Source organism: Sphaerodactylus townsendi, linkage group LG13 (genome assembly GCF_021028975.2).
Source record: "Sphaerodactylus townsendi isolate TG3544 linkage group LG13, MPM_Stown_v2.3, whole genome shotgun sequence".
In the NCBI taxonomy this organism is placed as follows: domain Eukaryota; kingdom Metazoa; phylum Chordata; class Lepidosauria; order Squamata; family Sphaerodactylidae; genus Sphaerodactylus; species Sphaerodactylus townsendi.
In genome coordinates this window covers 39,396,585-39,418,688 of record NC_059437.1, presented here as the reverse complement: position 1 = coordinate 39,418,688, position 22,104 = coordinate 39,396,585, and the positions used below count along the sequence as shown (strand labels likewise).

The window sequence follows — 22,104 nt, the reverse complement described above, 5'->3', positions numbered from 1 at the left end:
ATTGATGTTCCCAGTCTTTCCTCTTTGATGATTCAAAGCGGAGAACTGAAGTCGGTAGCGAAGCAAATAGTTATTTAAAGGACCTCATTTGCTACACTGTCCCTGGAATTAAAGTGTATTGGTTTGCTGCAAACAGCTGCCAGGAGAGGGGAAAAGCATGCAAGCAAGTCTGCTACGTATCTCTAGATTTCCAGCCAGTGCAGTGATCTAAAGCACATTTTTAATTAGACTTTGATTACAATCAGGGAGAAACAATTAAAGTTTGAGCAGCTTGAGGAGACATCAAAGGCAAAGAAGTTGTCTCTTGAAAACGATATTCAGGTTTTATTTCAAAGCTGCTTCAGTGTGCTAAATAATGCCACAGATATTATCCAGTTGCAGGTATTTATTTTATCACTGAATCTGATAGCAAACTGGGTAGTTCGTGCCAATCGTGGAAGCGAAACCAGGCCACCAAGAGACAAGATGGGTTTCTTCATCCCTGGAGTGAAGCATGGATGGAGGCAGCTTGCTGAAACTCAGCACTGATAGCATGGATGGGGTGCAGAAGGGACCCAGCCATTCAAGAACCTGGGAGGAGCCAGGCCAATGAGAAACCAGCCAATGAGAGCAAGGGGGAGGGCCAGCAATGATGGAGCAGAAGACTATGGAGAGTGATGCTCCAACTCCAGGTCAACATAATGCTTCAGGCCATAGGAGAGGGGAAGAGAGCATGAATGGTTTCTCCACAATCAGGCCAGTGAGGACTAAAAAAGAGGAGTGTGCTATATTGTGGAAGACTACTGCAGCGAGAAAGAAAGGGAAGACTTGGGTGGTTTTCTGTTCTGAGGCCTGGGGAGACCCTCGCCAAGCAAAGTGGAACAATGGCCAAAGACTAGGGAATTCCACTGATGGGGAAGGAGTCTCACAGACAGAGAACTGGTGCCATTCTGAGCAAATTGTAACTTTTTAAAGGAGAAAGGTGATGAATAAATATTCTAAGTAAGTTTCCTAATTGGGCCAAGGGATGTTCCCATTAGTCTGGCTGTTGTGGGTCTTCGGGGCTGTGTGTCCAGGGTCACACAGACCATGGCTACAAATCCCAGATAGCCCACAACAACAGCCAGGTGATTCTGGCTGTGAAAATCTTCAACAATACAATTCATGTCCTGATGAGCAGGCAGGCGTAATACCAGCTTCTGGTCACCCATTGTGCTATTGCTGAAGGCCGACCATTCCCTGCTCTACTGAGTTACCATGTTGGTACAGAGCTTAAAATGCCTGGGTCTTCTGGCCAAGTCTCTGGTTTCAGACACCCAAAGCCATATGTGAGATGTCACCAGTCAGTGAAGGAAGGGAAATCATTCAGGCACGGGGCGGGGAGCTCACTCCTGGAAACTGTCTTTGTACATTGTAGGAGCAAATGCATTCATGCTGATAACAAAAGGCTCTGAAAAGATTTAAAGCAGGACCGCAGGGTTCCTGGTAAAGATAGCCCTTGTATCTTAATGCAGATAGAAAGGTATGTCTCAGGCCTTATCAGGAAAGCAGCGTGTGCCGTGTGCATCTCCTAACAAATCTGCAGTGGAATCTTTGAAACCCTCAAAGGGAGAAAAGTAAAAACCAGAGGAGCCCTTTCAATGATAATGGGATCTGATCTCCCCTAAGAGAACTGCAGTATGTGCCTGAATTAAGAAGAGCAAAGTCGCTTTCCATTACACCACTTTAAATCCATCCTGGAGGTTCTCTCAGCCTGATCTATCTCACAGCAACAAAGCCTTCTTGCATCCTTTTAACCTCTTCAATGAGCTGGGAGAGCTGTTAGCAGCCATTTTGCTTCCAGGCACTATTCATGGTTTTTGTTATCACTTTAATGTCCCCAAATGACCTGTGTATTTAAATTGGCCTTCTAGTTCCATAGGATCCAGTCCATCAGTTAAGATTTTTTGGGAAGATACTCTGCTCACTGTGCCTCTGAGTTCAGAGGTGAGGTAGGTGGCCACTGGAGAAAGGGCCTTTTCGATGGTGGCTCCTTGACACTGGAGCTCCTTGCAGAGGTTCTTCTGTGGACTAGGGCCTTTTCCTCACATGCTGTTTGCAATCTTGTGCATTTTCCCTTTTAACTCCACACATTTCCCCCCTCTGTTTCATTCTGGAAATGTTTTCCCTTCATTTTACCTCCAGTGTTTTCCTGAGCACTTTTACCATTATGTTTTTTCTATCCATTTCCAAGCCAGCTTCACTTGAATGTGATACATGTTGAAACGGGTTTTTTTCCTCTGCCCCACCAAACATCGGACCCTCTTCCACACTCCCAAGTAGTTGCCCAACCTCCCCTTCAGCCATTTTCTCCTTCTCCTTGTTCTCCATTTTTGAAAGGAATTTTAAAAAACAAATTCTCTTTGTCATATCGCATTAGTGATGTAATGTTAGGGCATGAGCACAAGCCCTATCAGATTTGTCAAGAATTAGCAATGTAACGTAAAGGTGAAAATAAATTGACAGCAGGAGGAGGAGGAAATTGACAAGGGATCAATTTCCATAGTAATGATCGGGTATTACTGGAACTCTAATTTGGCTAGAAAATGTGCGGGGGTTGTGTGTGTGAGGGAGTTTAGTGGTAGTTCTTATATCCAGATACAGCCTTGGACTACACTCCCATCAGCCCCTGCCAGCATGGCAGGGGCTGATGGGAATTGTAGTCCAGAACATCTGGAGTGCCAAAGGTTCGCCACCACGGGGGTAGGCGATATGTTTCTCTTCCTTCAGGTAATGGCATCTGCTCCACTAGGGTTTGGGGGGCTTTGCTTTCATTTTGTGCAAACACCTGGCCCTTACCCACAGCCCATGTAGTTGCCCAACCTCCCTTCAGTCATTTTCTCCTTCTTAATTTTCAAAAAAAGATTTTTTTAAAAAAAATGAAACCTCAATGTTCAGGCAAAGATACAAACTGGCATGGTCAATTGGATCATCTTTGTCAATTTCACATGGAACTTGCTATTTTAAGGTTGAGGCAAAATGCAAACAAGCATGGTCAATTGGATCAGCTTTGTCAATTTCACATGGAACTTGCTCTCTTAATGTTCAGGCAGAGATACAAACTAGCATGGTTGATTGGATCAGCTTTGTTATTTTCATACCGACATTTAGGGCAAAGAGCAATTTTGAAGTTGGGGCGATTGAAAACAGTACTAGGAGTAATCGCAGCATGTAATTGGGGACTGCTGCAGTAACCATTGAGCGTTACTACAGATCAAATTTGGCCAAAAAATGTAGTTCTTTGTGTGAGGGGTGGAGGCTACATATTTCTGTTCCTTCAGGTAATGGCATCTACTCCAAGAGTTGTTTTGACTTCCCTTTTGAGTTGGTCGCTCTCAATAGTAGAAATGGAGGCAGAGACATTTTTGAATTGCCTCTTCAGAATGTAGCTGCACAGTAGTGCGCCTATGCACAAGAACAGAAGCGAGCAGGTTGTTCTTCTGTATCACAACTGACACCCCGCCGCCCTCTGGAATAATATGTTTTCAGCAGTAATGTATGAAATAAATGCAACTGAAGAGCCAAGGGGGGAATCCCAAGACAGTGGGGAAAAGGAGGTATGTCGAATAATTTCATAGAAAACATTTCCAAGACATGAAGTTTGACCACTGGGAAAATCTGTGGCAAGCTGTGCCTGCGGAAGGGGGCCTTGTCATCTAGTTTTAAGTAGCGAACACATTTCAGAATCAGTTTTTTAGTGGATGTGTATGGCTTTGTTTTGCTGTTGTGATTAGATGCTTCCAGTATTGACTGTTATGATTTATGTGCTTATGGACTCTGTTTTTATCATCATGGGAAGTTTTAAGTGCTCTTTTATGCTGTTATTCCATGATTATGTAATTTTTAAATGGATGAGTATTTTCATTGCTTTGAAACTTAGAAGCCCTCTTGGGAGCCATTCAACTGAGAATTTTGCAAGGGATATATTTTCAAATAAACACACAAATATCAAAACAGCCACACACACACACACACACACACACACACACACACACACACACACACACACACACACACACACACACACACACACACACACACACACCACCACCACCACCACCACCACCACCACCACCACCACCACCACCACCACGACCACCACCCTGCAAATACACATAAATACACACACACACACATTTTAGGGCCAAACATCTTTTGTTTGCCATCAAGTCACAGCCAACGTACGGTAACACAGTAGGATTTTCAAGGCAAGAGATGTACAGAGATGGTTTGCTATTGCCTGGCTTGCCTCTCAACCTTGGTATTCATTGGTGGTCTCCCATCCAAATACTCACTAGGACTAGGGCTGGCCATGCTTAGCTTCCAAGATTTGACAGATGGGTCTAGCCTGGCTATACAAGTCAAGGCAAATGCCGTAACGGGGAGTGCTATTTTACTCTGCTTGTCCATGATTAAATAAACAGTATATCTGGGGAACACAAACAAAGATACAGGGTATATACCAGAAGGGAAGGCCGTTGCCTTTATGTGGTTGACAGTGATGGAAACCAGGATACTGTACTAAATGGGCCCTTGGTATGATCCAGCAGGGCTCTTGTTCCTATGGACCTATGTTCCTATGGACAGTTTGGGATTTTGCTTTCAAACCACCCTGAACCTTTGGATAAGACAGGGTAATGATCCATAGAAGTACATAAATAAAGTTTTTCTGGGGTCTTTCTTCTTCCCTCTATTCCTCCTTTATAAAACGTAGTGTGATTTTCTCAGTCTTAGGTAAGCAATTGCTGTCTAATGTACTTTACCTCTCTTTTAACAAGACGTTAAGCGGATGTCTGTACTTGAAACCATCATCCGAAGTGAATTAATTGCTGATTTATTTATTTTAAAATATATTTACAGTGGGAAATCGAATGTATAAATCTATTATAGAGTGCTTAGCCTCAATAAATAATCCTTAAATAATTCAGCACCGACTGACTTAACATACAGTCCCATTATATCTGCATCAAATCCTTAGAGGAGATAGTTAATTTCAAGCATGACCAAATTACCCACAACGTAACAATTAAACATTCACCCTACTTTGCAAATCTGTCACAAAACGCCATCCTTCACAGACAGCTACACTTCAGGGATCAGACCTGCCTGGGAAATTGACAAATGGACATGACTGACATCTGCAAGCTTGGGATATGATCTTTTCCCCCTCTCCTCTCTGTTTCCCAAAGCCCATCCTGTGATGAGGAGTTTACACCACCTCCCGCCAGGGGGAAGAAAAAGAAAAAGAAATCGACCAGGAAGAAGAGGAGGAGGTGAGTGTAACACCAGTGGGTTTGCTTCGCTGTCATTTCAAGCGGAGAGAAATATCTTTGGAGTGGAAATGAACAGGGCTGAATTGTTTTGAACTAAAAGGTAGCAGAAAACTCGGGCATTAGTTAGCAGTTTCCTTTTCAGAAAGTATTAGAGGCTTTAAAAATTAAAATTTGGCAAATTTTTCTATTTATATCTGTAAAAGATTAAATGGTGAATTTCAAATTTGCCGTTGTCCATGCAGATTCTTACTTTCCCATGTCAGTGCCTTGTGGTGTGATCCTAAGCAGAGTTGCACCATTCTAAGCCCACTGACTTCAGTGGACTTAGACAAGCATAACTTTATTAAGATTGCACCTGTTGGGCCTTAATTAGAGCCTGTGTGGTGTAGTGGTTAAGAGCAAGTGGATTCTAATCTGGAGAACCAGGTTTGATTCCCCACTCCTCCACCTGAGTGGCAGAGGCTTATCTGGTGAACGAGATGTGTGTCCATATTCCTGCACTCAAGCTGGGTGATCTTGGGCTAGTCACAGTTCTTCGGAACTCTCTCAACCCCACCTACCTCACAAGGGGTCTGTTGTGGGGAGAGGAAGGGAAAGGAGCTTGTCAGCCACCTTGAGTCTCCTTCAGGAGAGTAAGGTGGGATATAAATCCAAACTCCTCCTCCTCCTCTTCTTATTTATTAATTGTTTCTGGCAGTCACTCCAGATATGAAATCTCATACCTTTGTCAAATACAAAATGCTGTTGCATGCCAACTATCAGAATCTGTCAGATCCTAAATACCAACGTGTGTCCCCTTTCAGATATTAAACATTTTATTTAATTTTGGAATTTGTATACTGCTTTTTAGCTGAGGACCCCTCCCCCCAGGCTCACAACATTTGTAACACACAACTGACGTGATTCATCACGTCACTGTATAGTAATCGTTAAATGCCATCAAAGTAAATACTGTTATATGTCAGTTATCAAATGCAGTCAAATATCAGATGCCGACATTAAGGATCATAGGATGACATATGTTTGGTGAAAGTTTAGCAAATATACATTTAGGGAATATCGAAAAAACAGTCAGTGGCAACATTCGCAGGGACCCAGATGCCATAAATTTTTCTCTAGGCAAGGAAAATACCCAGCAACTACTCAGGATGAATTGGATTATAGAAGAAAGGGTCTATGAGCATCAAGCCAGATAAATCGTGTGTCTGACAGTGATGCCTGCAAGCCATATGGGGACTGGGCTCATCATCATGATGAGAGTCTAAAGTCCAAATCATATGTGTGTTATCAAGCATAAGAAAATGATAGCAAACAGCTTTTCTGCTTGCATCTGTATCTGCGTTTTAAGTTTTTTATATATGAACACCAGTGATGGGAGAAGGGCAGGATAAAACATTTCAAATGGCACATTTAAGCAGTGGTGGGATCCAAAAATTTTAGTAACAGGTTCCCATGGTGGTGGGATTCAAACAGTGGCGTAGCGCCAATGGGGCTGGGCGGGGCGTTCCGGGGGCGGGGCATTGCTGGGCAGGGCTGTGGCAAGGACGCAGCCACTGCGCCAGTCCTTGGGCGGGAAACCAATGCACGCAGGTGCAGGCTGCCACGCACACCGGTGCACCTCCTGCTAGACTTCTTCAAGTTCTGCACGCTACTGCTGAGGAGCGGAGGAGGGGCGTAACTAAGGCAAAAATCACGTGGCAAAATCACCAATTAGTAACCCCCTCTCGGCACACACAAATAATTAGTAACCTACTCTCGGGAACCTGTGAGAACCTGCTGGATCCCACCTCTGCATTTAAGTATATTTGTTCACATTTATTTATTTACATTTTTAATTTACATTTAAGTATATTTATTCACTTAGATCTTTTGTATCCTGCATTTCAAAAATAATTGTTAGGGTTTGTTTATATTTTTATTTATATGTCTATTCCCACCTTTCTCCCAAAAGGGGAGCCAGAGCGATTTACCTCATTCTCCTCTCTTCCATTTTATCCTTCCAACAACCAGATAAGGTAGGTTAGGTTAAGGATGTGTGAAGGGCCCAACCAAGGTCTTTGGATTTGCCTGATCCAATTGATGGGCTGTTGATTCAGGACAAGCGAAAGAAAGCACTTTTTCACATCGTTCTTGTGCATCTTGCGGCAAGAAGATGTGGTAATGGCCATTAGTTCAGATAGCTTTTAAAGGAGCCGTGGGGGGGAAATTGTGGAGGAGGAGAAGTCTGTCAGAGAGCCAAATAGATCCTTCCATATTCAGTGACAGCGTGTCAGATTACAAGTTGCTGAGAAACTAATGGCAGAGGAATGTTGCTGCTGTCATGATGTTTGAGGACATCCTGGAAGCATCTGCTTGATCACTGCTGAAAACAGAACACTATAAAAGTTGGACATCTGCTCTGAAACAACAGGATTCATCTTACAGTCTTACAGTGTGCTCAGATGGGACCAAATTGATTACTGATCCCCCCCCACACACACACACACACACACTCCCTGAACAGAAACAGAATGGCCCGAACCATTACAACAGTTGGCTGCCCCGGCACCGCACAATTAGGGTTTAGTCATGCAATATTTGCTTGGGAGAAATCCCCATCTGAATGCAGCCTAAAAAAAAATGCAGGCCCTGGCACTTCAGCCCCTAACCACAAACACGTTTCAGCGGCTAAAGAAACAAATACACTGCCTAATGACTTCTCCCTAGATCTCCGTCCTGCAGCCCCTCCCCTGTGAAGAAGAAAAAGAAAAAGAAGAGTTCAAAGAAAAGAAAAAGAAACAGGTATGTCTGTCCTGGTATTTTTTTTTTCCCCCTGGGTGGCTCCAAACTTGGCTGCAGCTCAGAAAGATCCATCCTCAGAAAAGGGAAACTGCCTTAATGGAAAATACTGTAGTTATCACTGAATACTAAAAAATTGAGGGAGATGCTTTGTCAGAAATACCTGGGTGTGGGTCACTGAGGCCCCTTCCACATGGGCCAATAAATACGGGTGTAGTATGCTAAATAACCTGTTGGGGGGGGGACTTTGCACAGATCCCACCTCCCACCCCCAACAAGTCTGCCCCGTGTTATTTTCCCCACTCCAGTTTTTTTCAAAATCACTAAACAAGCAATCCTTTTTAAAAAAATCCCAGATTGGAGCCTCTTTATTTGCCACCCAGTCCTCCACAGTCAGGGAGAAGCCGCCCGCCATTGCCTGGCCGCTGCGGGGAGGCCCGCTTTCCTTTTTTTTCATTTTGTGGCTTGCATCTGCGTAGCTGCGCAGGTACAGTAGGTCATATTGTGGGACATCGTTATGGCTGTGAGGTTCATTTGTGCGTACCTGCATAACTACATGTGTAGGGAGTTTTTTTAAAAAAAGAGAGAGAGAGAGAAGGTGCGACAGCAATTGTTTCCGTGGGCTTCAGTGGCTGCCTGCACAGATGCATGTGAACACGAAAACAGGAAAACGAGTTCCTTTATCCCGACTGCAACCCGTTATACATTTGCTGTGTGGGAGGGGCTTGGCTCAGTGTAAAAAGCTGGGGGAGGACAGAGTTTGGAGGAAGGAGGTTGCTTGCTGATCCTAGCTGCTTCCACAGGAGGACACTTTTGCTCTGCTCAGACATCCCTTCTCAGCAGTCAGTGGCAAGCATAATTGAAACTCAGGTTTTGCACATCAATTATGCAGTGATGCCCACTTCTGGTTTGCTTCTCATTTGCAGATTTATATTTTCAATTTTCTTGCAGGTTAGCTTCAAAGAAGAAAAGACACAGGTAAGGACATTGAAGACTTTGGTAGTTACTTAGTGATCTAGAACCCAGTTCCCCAGCTTTTTGAAGCCTCTTTGAATCCTAAGTGTGGCGGGCGGGTACCACCACAAAAATGGCTGCCACAGGAGGCAGAAGCAACCACAGAAATTGAGAAATTGGCAAAAATTGAGGTTATGCATAACTCTAATAGTACCACTTCAGGCAGAAGCTCTGCTTGACAGAGTATCTTTTAAAATGAGCATACTATTTAAAAATGTTTTCCTGTATGCACATAGATTATCTTCAGTCATACAGTGACATTCCTTGTGTTGGGCTGGCGGCTGGGATTCAGACAGTTGACTTCCAGTAGCAGCAGTGGCTCCTGTCTTTCTTGGGGTGAGGACCCACCCTTTGCTTGGCCCCATCAAGGGGACTGGCAGTATTATGGCGGTGATTCTGGAACCCCATCCCAGGATTTTGCCCAAGCCCCCAGATTCACTAAAACCACCCCAATCATACCCAGCAGCAGAGGCGTAGCAAGGGGGGAAAGTACCCGATGCACCAGTGCATCCTCCGTTCCCACCCCGGAACGCCCCCGCTCCGAAACGCCCCCAGAACGCCCTCGGCACACCCCCACAGGGGTGCGCGCCCGGTGCGTCGCACACCCCCTGTTCCCTTGGAGCTACACCTCTGCCCAGCAGTATCCCTTTGTTACTTCCTTTACTGTTGAAGTTTCTGCCATAGTACAGCCTGCACATTTCCTCTGCAGTTGCCTGACCTTCTCTGATTAATAAGCCAAGAAGTTGATGACTCTTTTGGTTAAAGATGCATTAGAAAAAAAACAATAGTCCTACAATGTGTCCAGCAGTTCCAAACAGGCAGCCTGTGCACTGCATGGTGCCTTAGTGTTCATGCGCAGGCATTTCCTGGATTTACTCTATACATAAGATGCAATTATGCATTTCGTATGTTGCAAAATGCTTGTGGGACTTGGAAATCACAGGGACTTGGAAATCAATTCTGAGGCCCGAGGGGACCTTATTTGCATTGGGATCATAGCACAGGATGAGAGGGGCTGAGGTTTTCCCCCGCTGATCTGTTTTCTCAACTTGAAACAGCCCCAGGCAGCCACTGTTTGCCTCAGTAGGAAAAAATTATTTCTCTTGATGGCTATGCAGAAGTTATCCCAACAAAGGAAACAGCAGCACCCTGAGCCATTTTGAGTCAGGACAACAGCATGTATTTCTGCTGTGTGTTCCCAGTCCAAATCAGGAGATCTGAATGGGGAACTCCTGGATGGTTGTGTTAACCATCCTTGTGGACTTTGTAGCTTGTGAACTGGCCCTTATGTTAACTTCCACAGATTCAGAGAAAAAGGCTGAACCCTGAATAATCACACTAGCACCTTATACTTACAAGGTTTTAACAAGTATGTTTTCAAAAAGAAAAAAAAATGACAGTGATTTACCCAAGACCGGAAAATCGGGACTGTGCTTGGTAAATAGGGACGCCTGGAACAGATGTCATTTTGAAAGCAGAATGTGTGCTGCGTCCTTGTACCCAAATGACTACTATGCAAAAAAACAAGCGTTGTGATACTCCCTTAAGTGTGATGCATTAGATCCTAGCCTTGAAGTGGCTCTCTGAGCAGAATGGCAGCCTCCCAATTAATTGGCTCTTTTTTATTTAGTTCCTCAAGCCCCAAAAGCAAAAGGAAGGAAGAAAGAAAACACAAGAAACAGTAAGTGGCGTGGGGCATGTGTGAATGCATCAGTGCATCTTGGCTAAACTATGCATGTGTGAGTGCACATGGGGGTTGTCTAGCATAATTGTTAGATTGTTTGACTGTTGTTTGTTTGTTTGTTTGTTTGTTTGAAGCAGGTTCAGAGTCGTGGGAACAAACCTGCCATGTTAGCTTGAGGTGTGTCATTTGCTTTTTAAGTTCACTGTGGCCAGCAGACAGCTGGGGCAGTATCCAGCACTTTTGATTCAGCACTTTCAATTACTTGAAGCCCCTAAGCACCTTAAAATGCCACATACCTCCTCCCTCCGACTCATTACAGAGATCCACCAAAGGCATTCACCTTAATAGCTGCTTTAATAACGCCTTCTTGGGTCAGGTTAAGACAGCAAGGATGCCAAAAAAGGGATTTTCTCAGTCCCTCCCCCTCGCCCCCCAATTGTGAAACTCTGCAGATCCACCAAAGCGCAACCCAGCCTTGGCACATTTTGAGCTTAGTTAAGAAAAAATGGGAAAGTTTTCAGTGCCTTTCATGAAATTTTGTTCCGGTTTTCTGTATTTGTCTGCGGTGTGGGAGGTCTTTGCTTTGGATGCTTGGTTCGAGTATTCAGGATGGGGGCGCTGTTAAATTTCATCAGTTAGCTGCATCCAATGCAGGGAATTTGGTAGCAGCATGGTGTAGCAGTTAAGAGCAGGTGGAGTCTAATCTGGAGTACCTGGTTTGATTTCCCACTCCTCCACATAAGCGGCAGACTCTTATCTGGTGAAGTGGATTTGTTTCCCTGCTCCTACACAAGAACCCTGCTGGGTGACCTTGGGCTAGTCACTGTTCTTTCTGAACTCTCTCTGCCTCACCTGTCTCACAGGGTGGCTGTTGTGGGGAGAGGAAAAGAAGGCGTTTGTAAGCCACTTTGAGACTCCTTACAGTGGAGCAAGCCTCTTTGCTTCTACCTATGCTCTGCTCACATATTTCTCAATAAAGCAAGTATTAGAAAAATGTCATCCATTTCCAGTACTCTTTTGTCCAAAAGGAACTAGCCCAGGTGGACTCCACCCCAGGACTTCTCCCCTTATCAGAAGGCCCTCCAGCTGATAGGAGTGACCATAAAGCTATAAGACTACCCAATGAATTCATATTAGGGGCAGGTTTACAGAAAACCCTGCACTGGGTGACGCATTGTGTGGGTTTTTGTTTAAATCCACATGGTAGAGCCACCCACTGGAATTAGATATTTGAAGTGTTAACATAGTATTGCATGTGATATGTTATATATCAGTGATGGCGAAACTTTTCAAGACTGAGTGCTCAAATTGCAACCCAAAACCCACTTATTCATCACAAAGTGCCAACATGGCAATTTAACCTGAATACTGAGGTTTTAGTTTAGAAAAAATGGTTGGCTCCAAGGCGCACGTTACTCCAGAGTAAGCTTGGTGAAGCAACTGTGCAATGCTTTGAATGGGTGAATCACAACCCTAGGAGGGTTTACTCAGAAGCAAGGCCAGCCTAGATATGTGTGTGTGTGTGGGGGGGTGATTTTTCACTCCCCCTAGATCAGGGGTAGGGAACCTGCGGCTCTCCAGATGTTCAGGAACTACAATTCCCATCAGCCCCTTTCAGCATGGCCAAATTGCCATGCTGAAAGGGGCTGATGGGAATTGTAGTTCCTGAACATCTGGAGAGCCGCAGGTTCCCTACCCCTGCCCTAGATGATGAACTCTGTGCGCACGTGCCCACAGAGAGGGCTCTGAGTGCCACCTCTGGCACCCGTGCCATAGGTTCGCCACTACTGTTATATATTATTATCAAATTATGGGGTAATTGTTTTCAGCTATTACTACTGGGGGAGCTGAGTCTCCTGCTACAAATAAACTCTATTAACAAAAATCAGCATTATGCATACCAATCCCAGTATAAATATATAATATATAATCCACCCCCAATATTCCTGGAAAATGTTTTTTTTGGTGTTTGTTTTCAGACAATCTTACATTTGTTATTACTAGGCAAACAAACAAAGGGTTGGAAGAGGCAGGGGAAAAACTTATATAATCATAAACATCAAATCAAACGAAATCTTAGTTGTCAGCCTTCTTAATATTCACACCACCCCCCCTTAGTAAGACAGGATGCCTTCTCTCTGCTGTTTTCAACCTGGATGATCTGTTGCTTTATCATTTGCTTGCTTACTATATTGCACCTACATAATTTGTGAACCAAAATGTAGTACTTCAAAACTCTATGCTATCTCTAGAAAGAATGATCCTAGATATTTCCAGACTCCTCTTATTGAAACCTTTCTAGACTGGTGTCAAATACTAGTTGATTGTGAAAAGTGCCATCATGTCACAGCAGAGGCGTATCTGCCAGAGGGACATGGGTGGTCACATGTCCCTGGGCGCCACCCATTAGATCACTGGGGGGGCACAAAATTGCCCCCCACACCCCTCTCATGGAGAGGTGCCCCTGCCCGGTGCTCCCCCCTCCACTGGCCAGGACCGTCCCCTTCCTCCTCCACTGGCTGAAGGAGCAGACTGGCCAGGTCGGGAGCTTGCCGCAGGCCTGCTAGGCACCCATCGGCCTGGCCCTGTCAGGTCCAGCCCTGTCAGGCAACCCAGGACTGCTGCTGCCCTCTTCCACTGGCTGAAGGAGCAGTCCTTTCCCTCCTGGCTGCGATAAGTGGGGTGGGGGCCGCTTGAACAGGTGTGGCCCCAGGCACCATTTTCTCTTGGTACGCCTCTGTGTCACAGCCGGCTTATGGCAACCCTGGAGGATTTCCACGGCAACAGACTAACAGAGGTGGTTTGCCATTGTCTTCCTCTGCACAGTGTCTCTGCTATTCCCATCCAAGTTCTAACTGAGGTAGACCATCCATAACTTCTGAGATCTGACAAGATCAAGCTAGCCTGGGCCATCTAGGTCGGGGAAACAGTTGAAAAACAATGACAACAAACCCCCATATCTGTGTGAATGCTGTTCTTATGTAACAAAACAACCCTCCCATCCAAAGCAAAAAATATCACAAGGAAAAAATAACGCAGTAGTATTTACCCCGTTGATTGCTGATTATGCAAATAATGTGAGATGAAGGTAGAGTTTGGCAGCCTGCAATAGAGAGGCAGAGATTGCTCCGCCAAGCAGAACTGCCTATGCAAGTTACTGTGTTTACCCAAAAGGAAGACAAGCTTAAATGTAGGACAATCCCCCTAAAGAAAAGGTTGCACACAAAAGGCTTTAAAAAAAAATAATAATGTACATTATTCTAGCTTATATGTGAATTTAAAATGCTGTCCTCTTTTTCTTGGCAGACCAAGTAGGAAAAAAAGCTATTCTTCCTTGCGGGTAAATAGATTCAAATTTAGCAACTTTGCACACGTCTTATTTTGCATACTTTTGAAATAGCGAGACTCAAGTTTATATATTTTTTTCTGTTTCTGCTCCTCATACACAAGGAACTATAACAGAGACCTGAACGCCCCCCACTCCTCCCAAGCAAGAAAAAAAATTGTGTTCAAAAATCTCTCTGGCTTTTGAGATTCCCCAGGCATGTTCAAACAGATCTTTGAAAACACCAGGGCTAGAAACAGTTTCAGTTTTAAAAAACTGAAGTAGGTTCCTAGCATGCCGAAAACTTTGCCCGGTATATCTGTGTTAATTTGTTATTCTCATTGAACTGTAGCATACGTATAGTTCTGATAATAACTTGGGTGAGTTTGTGGCTGGAAGCAACCCTTGCTGGCACATGGATGGAATTCCGACAGATCCTCTTCTTCGCCTGGTCTGAGACATGTTACCCACATAGAATGTCTGCTTCAGAGCTTGATTTATTTCATCTATCCATGGACAACCTATGTCTGGGAGAAGCTTGCCAAATGGCTCCAACACCTCGGGAGACTAACACTCTGTCCCCCCCCACCCCACCCCACTCTTTTCCTTTTCAAAAGCACTCGCAGTCGGCCACGAAAATCCCAACGTCACCACCATCGGCATTACCGCTCTGGCTCAGAGAGCACTAATTCCCTCTCAGAAAGCTGTGGAAGCAGGTAAGCACGCGTGGATAAGTTGGTTTCTGCTATTTTGTAACAGCTGTGTTGAGGGCGCGTTCATTTCACCATAGGATTTCTTGACCAGACAGAGAGGGCGTGTTGTTTATATTTGTGATAGTCTCCAGCAGGGGTCTGCAACCTGCAGCTCTCCAGATGTTCATGGACTACAAATCCCTGCAGCTCTCCAGATGTTCATGGACTACACCAATTGGCCATGCTGGCAGGGGCTGATGGGAATTGTAGTCCATGAACATCTGGAGAGCCGCAGGTTGCAGATCCCTGGTCTACAGTTAGGTGCGACACACCGTAGAACAGGGCCCTATATTTCTCTGGCCCCAGCTGTGCATTCGGTGTATGCCCAGCTTCCTTTTACCCTTTAGTAGTTTTCTGCTGCTGCCCTTAGGAGTAAAAAGCTAAATGTTATGGAAACCAGACTGCCCCAGCTTAGTTTTTGTATTAATCCTTGATTGTATGTCTGTGTGCATGTTCATGGAAGAAGAGGCTGGGACCACTCGCCTCTTTTCTCCCCTGTCTGTATTACAGTGTGTGCTTTGATATCTGCATGTGAGGAAGCTAATCCAAAATGTCTCTCCCAACCAGAGGGTCAAATGGTACAGTTTTTATTGCTAAGCACACACACAAAACAAGACAGTGGGACAAAGTTCCAGAAAAGTGAAGCACAGCAGAATATCCTATTATATAAAAGGTTAGCTGGGGTGGTGACAACTCACTTCCAGCCAGTTACCATGTGAGACCCACACACCCACGGCTTAAGGGTGGGGCTTACACTGAATGGGTAAAACAAACATTAAAAAACAGTGGAATGTGCCTGTTTTTCTCTTGCACGCTTGTTCTTCTCCCTCATTGCTGAATAATGACAGTCACTGTACCATCTGCAGCTGCCTGAGGAAGAGCAGACACAGGTGTTGGCCACTCCCCACGGGAGGGTTGCAACTGCTGGCAGCCACAACTGCACCATTCATTGTTGCATGTCGATACAGGCATCTGGGAAGAGGAGAAGAAGGAGGAGAGAACTGGTGACATGAGGCTGAGTGGGGAGGAAAGGCAGGAAGGGTTGCTCCCCTCAGTGGCTGCCATTAACCCTTGTGTGCTGATGCAGGCATATGGGAAGAGGAGGACAAGGATGGAGTTGGTGATGCTGACCAAGAGGGAAGGAAAGGCAGAAGGGGTTGGCCCCCTCGGTGGGCGCTGTTAACCCACCAACAGTTTTCCAGAGCCCATTGTATTTGTTTGGACAGCGGGGTTTACTGCTAGTAGAAAATATAAAAAAAATTGTTCCATCCCATTTAGACTCTTAATCTACATACATCTCCCCCTCTGATTGGAAGATCAGCCAACTCCTTCCCCCAGAAGATGTTTGCGTTTGGTAAAAGGTACAGGCTGATCCTGTTGATCCCTGACAAGCCCCCAGAATGGCAAAAGTTTGCCACTTTGCCACTGATATTACCAGGGCTTTTAGGGGAAAGGAATCCATTTTGGACGGATTGGAAAGTGGGTGCCAATTTAAAACTCCCACCAAAGCAAAACGGAACCAATCAGGTTTTTTTTCTTATAATCCCAGCTGAAGTTTAGGCAGTGAGTGAACTAAAGTGGACTGAATTAGGACACAGAGACCAAAAATTGTGAAGTATTTTTCTGGGGAAATGACAAATGCAGAAGAAATGGAGTTGCTGTAATAAAGAGTCAAGATGTAGCACAAACAATCAGGGCTATAATGCGAAGTCTGATTGAATAATATCAATCAGACTTTATGGAAAGCCTTTCAACATAAACATCACTCAAGTTTATGCCCCAACTACAGATGCTGAAGAGGCAGAAATTGAAAGCTTTTATGCAAGTGCCCAGGAAGAAATAAATCACACATCTAAACAAGATGTGCTGTTAATTATAAGTGACTGGAACACAAAAGTGGGGACCAAAGTAGAATAAAATGTTATCAGAAAATTTGGGCTAGGAGGATGAAATGAAATAAGAGAATAACTCATAGAATTCTGTGAAGGCAATAACTTGTTCATTGCAAACCCATGTTTCAGGCAACTGAGCAAAATTGTATAAATAGATATCAAATGGCCAAAACAGAAATCATATGGAGTACATAATCAGAAGCAGAATATTGAGAAAATCTATTGTCTCTACTAAAACAAGTCCAGGAACTGATTGTGGTAGATAATAAATTGCTAATACCAAAAATTGGAGTAAAATTGAAGAAAAACCACAAACATTAATAGTACCAAAGTACAATTGAAACATCATTCTTGGAAAGTTTAAAGACCATGTCAAGAAGAGGTTACATTACTAAATTCAAGTGAACATAAACCACAAGAACTATGGGCTGAAACTCAACATCTTATCAAGGAAGAATGCGCAAAGACTATTTCTGTAGCCAAAAGGAATGAAAAGTTTCAACGGATGACTGATGAAACTCTTAAAATCGATAAAGATAAACAAGAAGATAAAGATAAACAAGAAGCAAAAGAAAGGAGATTGAAATTAGGAAAGACAGCCATGAAGGATAATTCATACTATAGTGTTGGCGATTACTATGTATGGGTGTAAAAGCTAGAAAATGAAACTAGAAAATGAAGAAAACTGACAGAAAGAATGTTGTTCCATTTGAAATGTGGTGTTAGAGGAGAGTGTCATGAATACCATGGACCACCAAAAAGAGATATAAATGGATTCTAAATGAAATCAAGTGTAGGCGAAATCTCCCTAGAAGCTAAAATGATTAAACTGAGGCTATCGTATTTTGGTCACATTATTGGAAGATGAGTTACTGGAAAAGACAATAATGCTAGGAAAAATCGAAGGAAGCAGAAAAAGAGGAAGGCCAACATAAGATGGATTGATTTAATTGAGGAAACCAGTTTGGAAACCTGAGCAAGGCTGTTAACAATAGGACATTTAAAGGTCATTATTTCATAGGGTCTCCATAATTCAGAAGCAATTTGACATTATTTAACACACATACACACAGCTCTTTGCTCACCGGGCCAAAAAAATGTGGGGTGCAAATCTAGTATAGGATGCATGAACGAACAGACTCTCAAACCCCTGTCTTTTGGATTCCTGGAAGATTGGTGAACCCTGCACCCATCCCAGGTCACTTTGTGATAACACCCCTTTCCCTTACTCCTGGAGGGTGGTGGTCCACCAAAGAGTATCTCCTGCTTGACAAATTTTCACATCCTGAACTCTACAGCTGGGTTACAGTTTAGAGGCGGTGCCCAGTTGTCACATCTTTCACTTTGCTTGTATAAGCTAGTATGGGAACGATCTATCACACTTTTGAGCTTGCAAGCTATTGGGCTCAAGGAATGGCAAGCTTACCTGCCACCCTTTCCCATTAATGCACAACTGATCTCAAGAACAAATAGGTGTGGCAGGTTTACAGAGATCAGGCTCCCGACATTCAAAATATAAGAAAGCTTAATAAACAAAAAGAATGCATGTGGTCTGTTCAAGCATCAGGTTGTCGAATTAAAAATGAGTTGGAGTAAATTTCTACCCTGTCACACTTATTGGCCCTTTCTGCATGGGCCAATAAACATGGATGTGTGACTGTAAAAAAGTTGTTTTGGGGGGGCGAACTTCACACAGACCCCAGCCCTAAAATGAATCTACTCCATGTTATTTCCCCCATACCAGGTTTTTTTTGGAGAACCGCGCTATTAGCGAGTCTTTTTAAAAATCCCGGGTTGTAGCTGCCTGCGAGCAAATGACCAGGCAGGAGGTACTTTATTCGCCTCTGTTTTCCTTTTTAAATAATTTGACTGCTTACATCTGCGTAGCTACGCAGGTGCAGATGGTCGTATTGTGAGACGTCAGGGTGGCTGGGGGGGGGGGGGGTTCATTTTTGCAACCCTGCCTAGCTACGCAGAGGTGGGAAGTAATTTTTTTAAAAAATGACAGCAACCCGGATTGTTTCCATGGGCTCCAGTCGCTGCTTGCACAGATGCATGTGAATGCGAAAACAGGAAAACAGGTTACTTTATCCCGACTGCAGCTCATTATGCATTTGCAATGCAGAGGGGGCCTTAGAGGCACTCTCTTGGAAAAAGAAAGTGAGCAATCTCATTGTAGGACATAGGAGTCAAACTTGTGGCCCTCCAGATGTTATGGACTACAGTTCCCATCCCAGCTGGCAGGGGATGATGGGAACTGTAGTCCATAACATCTGGAAGGCTGTGAGTTTGACACCTGTGTTGTAGGATAATTGAAGGGAGGCGTTCTGGCAACTGTTGCCAGCTCCAGGTTGGGAAATTCCTGGAGATTTTGAGGGTAAAGCCAGAGGAAGGCAGGGTTTGGGGAGGTAAGGAACCTCTGAGGGGTATAATGCCATGGGTCCACCTTCCAAAATGGCCATTTTTTTCCACGTGAACTGATCTCAGACCTCTGGAGATCAAATATAATAGCAGGAGTCCCTCAGTCCCAACCTGGAAATTGACAACCCTAGTTCTGGGCCCCTAAGTAATTCTTTTTAAATGTATATTTTGGTTCACCACACTCAGCTCAAGGCGCCTTCCCAAACAAAATCATAACAATAAAATTCTAGCATCATACACACTGGGGGAAAGAAAAACACCAATATCGCAAAAGCAGCAATGAGAGAAGCTGTAAGACATCAGCAATAAAATCACAACCCATCCTGCGTAACAGCTCTGCTGAAACGGGGAGAGCTTCACAGCTATTTCTGTCACCTAGCAGAAAAGTACATTTATAAACATCGCTAAGGAGCGCATATTCTGGAGCCTGAGGGAAACTGCAGGAAGGACCTTTTAAAGCACATACAGAGCCGTCCAAAAGTAGAGTTATCCCCTCCAAAATCCATTGAAATGAATGGAGTTGGATGGTTATAGCTCATACATCCAGCATAGTCTTTGGATCATTCACAGGAGCATCAGACTTGTTTGGGTACTTTCTCATGACCTAGAAATTGGGAGCATTGTGCAGATGTAGTACATGACTGTCTATTTACTGAAATGGGGGGGGGGGGGGGGGATCTGAAAACAGGACTTCTATGCATCTCTAATCTAGGAAGAGCCATCACGGGACTGACAAAGATTCTGTCTGGGCCTTCGTCACGTTCTGAATAATATACCCTATGTAGATCAGATAGATATCAGTACCATACTTCTGAAGTTTTGTACCCCTGGTCTCCCCCCGCCCGCTTTTAGTGGCACGTAAGAAAGCAACTCAAAATGCACCAGTTGGCTGAGGTAATTTTGCACCATCCTAGAAATGTAAAATGGCATTCAAGACAATTTGATTATTAAGGAAGTCTGAACATTATCCCCTCAGTGGCCTATGTCTGCTCTTCCACATGCAAGCATGCGTTGTTCTATGGGCAGCCCCCTTGCACGAAAGGTTACCGTTCTAAGCAGGCTTTGTAGTAACCACTCTTCATTGTGTGGCCTAGAGCCAGGTCACAGGAGGAAAGTCGCAAGGTTAAATGGAAGCGGTCTGGGCATTCTTCAAAAAGAACTAGGAAGTCAAATGGCGCCACAGAGGTGACAGAGCCCCCTCTCCTCAGCCACACCGGCCAGAACAACAGCTCTCTCTCTGCCACAGAAGTTGTAAGTATTCTCCCATCTGGTTCCTTCCTCAGTTTAGGCCCAAGGAGCCTGTGTGAAATTTTTATGACTCAATTACAGCCATGTTAGACTAAGTTGGTTTAAAGTTGCATTCATTATTAATGGAGTGGTTCTCTGATGTATTAAAAGTCGTTCCTCTACCCTGCATTTTGAAGGGAGGGGGAGATTGCTCAGGCTTTAGCCCATGAATAATAAAGAGAAGACATTTACCAAGGAAGTAGCCTCGGGCAATGATATTTTACAGGGACGTGTCTGTTATGTACCTCTTCTGCTCAGCGGATGAGCTCATTCCCAGCTGGTTCCTGCGCCCAGTAGTTCAGGCCTTCCAGGCAAGAAAGATTAGACCTATAAAAGAAAACATTTACATCTGACAGGGTGTTGGGGAGAGGACAGTTATAGGTGAGGAGATGTTTACCATCCCCCTCCCCCTCCCCTCCATCATAAGCAACTATTCTTGCTGCTCCTCCGGATGGTAATGGAGGCTGTGCGAGAGCATCCAAGGGGAAAATGCATGCTCAAATCCCAAGGGCATTCTTTTTTTATGCACGGGAGACAGAGTGCTGGCTTGGGTCCAACACGGGCTGTCAGTTCGCAGCACCCTTTGTCTGTGCAAGAGGCACGTCCAGAGGAGTCGCATCCCAGAGATCCCGCGTATCCCTCCAGCATTTCCCAGCGAAATGGAAGAAGCTTCTGCCACTGTCAGCCTTCCCATCAGGTTAGAGATGTGGCCGTGCTAAATTCCGACTTCTTGCAGCGATGGGTAGATTGTTCCAGGGGAGAAAGGAAGAGCTTGCTTGTCTCTAGGAAATTGTTCATGCTCCCACTTAGGGGCCAAACTGCACAAGGTGCTGTACAGAACCATAGATGTGTGTCACCGAGCTGCAAAAAGCAGCTGTAAGGAGGGATGTGGATGAGAGCACAGAAGTGGTGCTCCCATTCATATCCTCCTAGAACCCTCCCACGCTACTTCTAATTCTCAGGAGGGAATAACACAACAGATACCTATACTGCACTTGTCTTTAATGGGACGATCAGGTAACCAGTGCAGGGGGTGGAAGAAACCCCCGGCTTCCCCCTGGGCTCACACCATACCACTGTTTTTTTTTTTGCATCTCCATGAGCCCGCACACGCATGCAGAATAATGCACTTTCAATCCACTTTGAAGTTGGAGTCTACTGGGCAGAATAGCAAAATCCACTTTTAAACCGTTATGAATGTGAATTGAATGAGCATTATTCTGCGTGTGCGGAAGGGGTCCATCCACATGTCATTTCTGGGAGTCCAAATGTTCTTCACCAGTATTGTGTTCTGGCCCTAGTTAGGTGCTCCTGCAACATTTAATAGATATGAACACTTTTATAACACCCCTGTTCTCTCTGCAAGGATCCTGGGCCAGCTCCAGGTTTGGGAGGGGGGGGGCAGAATGTTCCTCGGGCCCTCTCCCCACTCTGTCTGCTTAAGCCATCCCTTCTTCTCAATCCATCCACATTCCTCTTACCTGCTGGTGTGCTCTTCCCTTGTCTGCTCATGTGCCTTCCCATAGCCCATGCTGACAGCTGTCTGCAGCCCTTTCCCCAGTAGCCCAAGGCAGTCTACGCAGCAGGGTGCATTCATGGAAGAATGCCTACAAGGGGGCAAGAGAGGTTGGCAGACGTGGGCTCTGCCAGAAATCCTGGG

At 44.7% G+C, this 22,104-nt stretch overlaps 1 protein-coding gene across 3 annotated transcripts in view; it reads left to right on the top strand.

Annotated features, from left to right (window-relative positions):
* The window catches only part of SRRM4 (serine/arginine repetitive matrix 4), a 150,241-nt gene that overhangs the window by 105,004 nt on the left and 23,133 nt on the right, over positions 1 to 22,104 (top strand). For all 3 annotated transcript variants that reach the window (XM_048514124.1, XM_048514123.1, XM_048514125.1), the window contains exons 3-8: positions 5,208 to 5,291; positions 7,998 to 8,072; positions 9,021 to 9,047; positions 10,714 to 10,764; positions 14,710 to 14,808; positions 20,252 to 20,408. In XM_048514124.1, the coding sequence (XP_048370081.1) occupies positions 5,208 to 5,291; positions 7,998 to 8,072; positions 9,021 to 9,047; positions 10,714 to 10,764; positions 14,710 to 14,808; positions 20,252 to 20,408 (493 nt within the window). The remainder of the gene's footprint in view (positions 1 to 5,207; positions 5,292 to 7,997; positions 8,073 to 9,020; positions 9,048 to 10,713; positions 10,765 to 14,709; positions 14,809 to 20,251; positions 20,409 to 22,104) is intronic.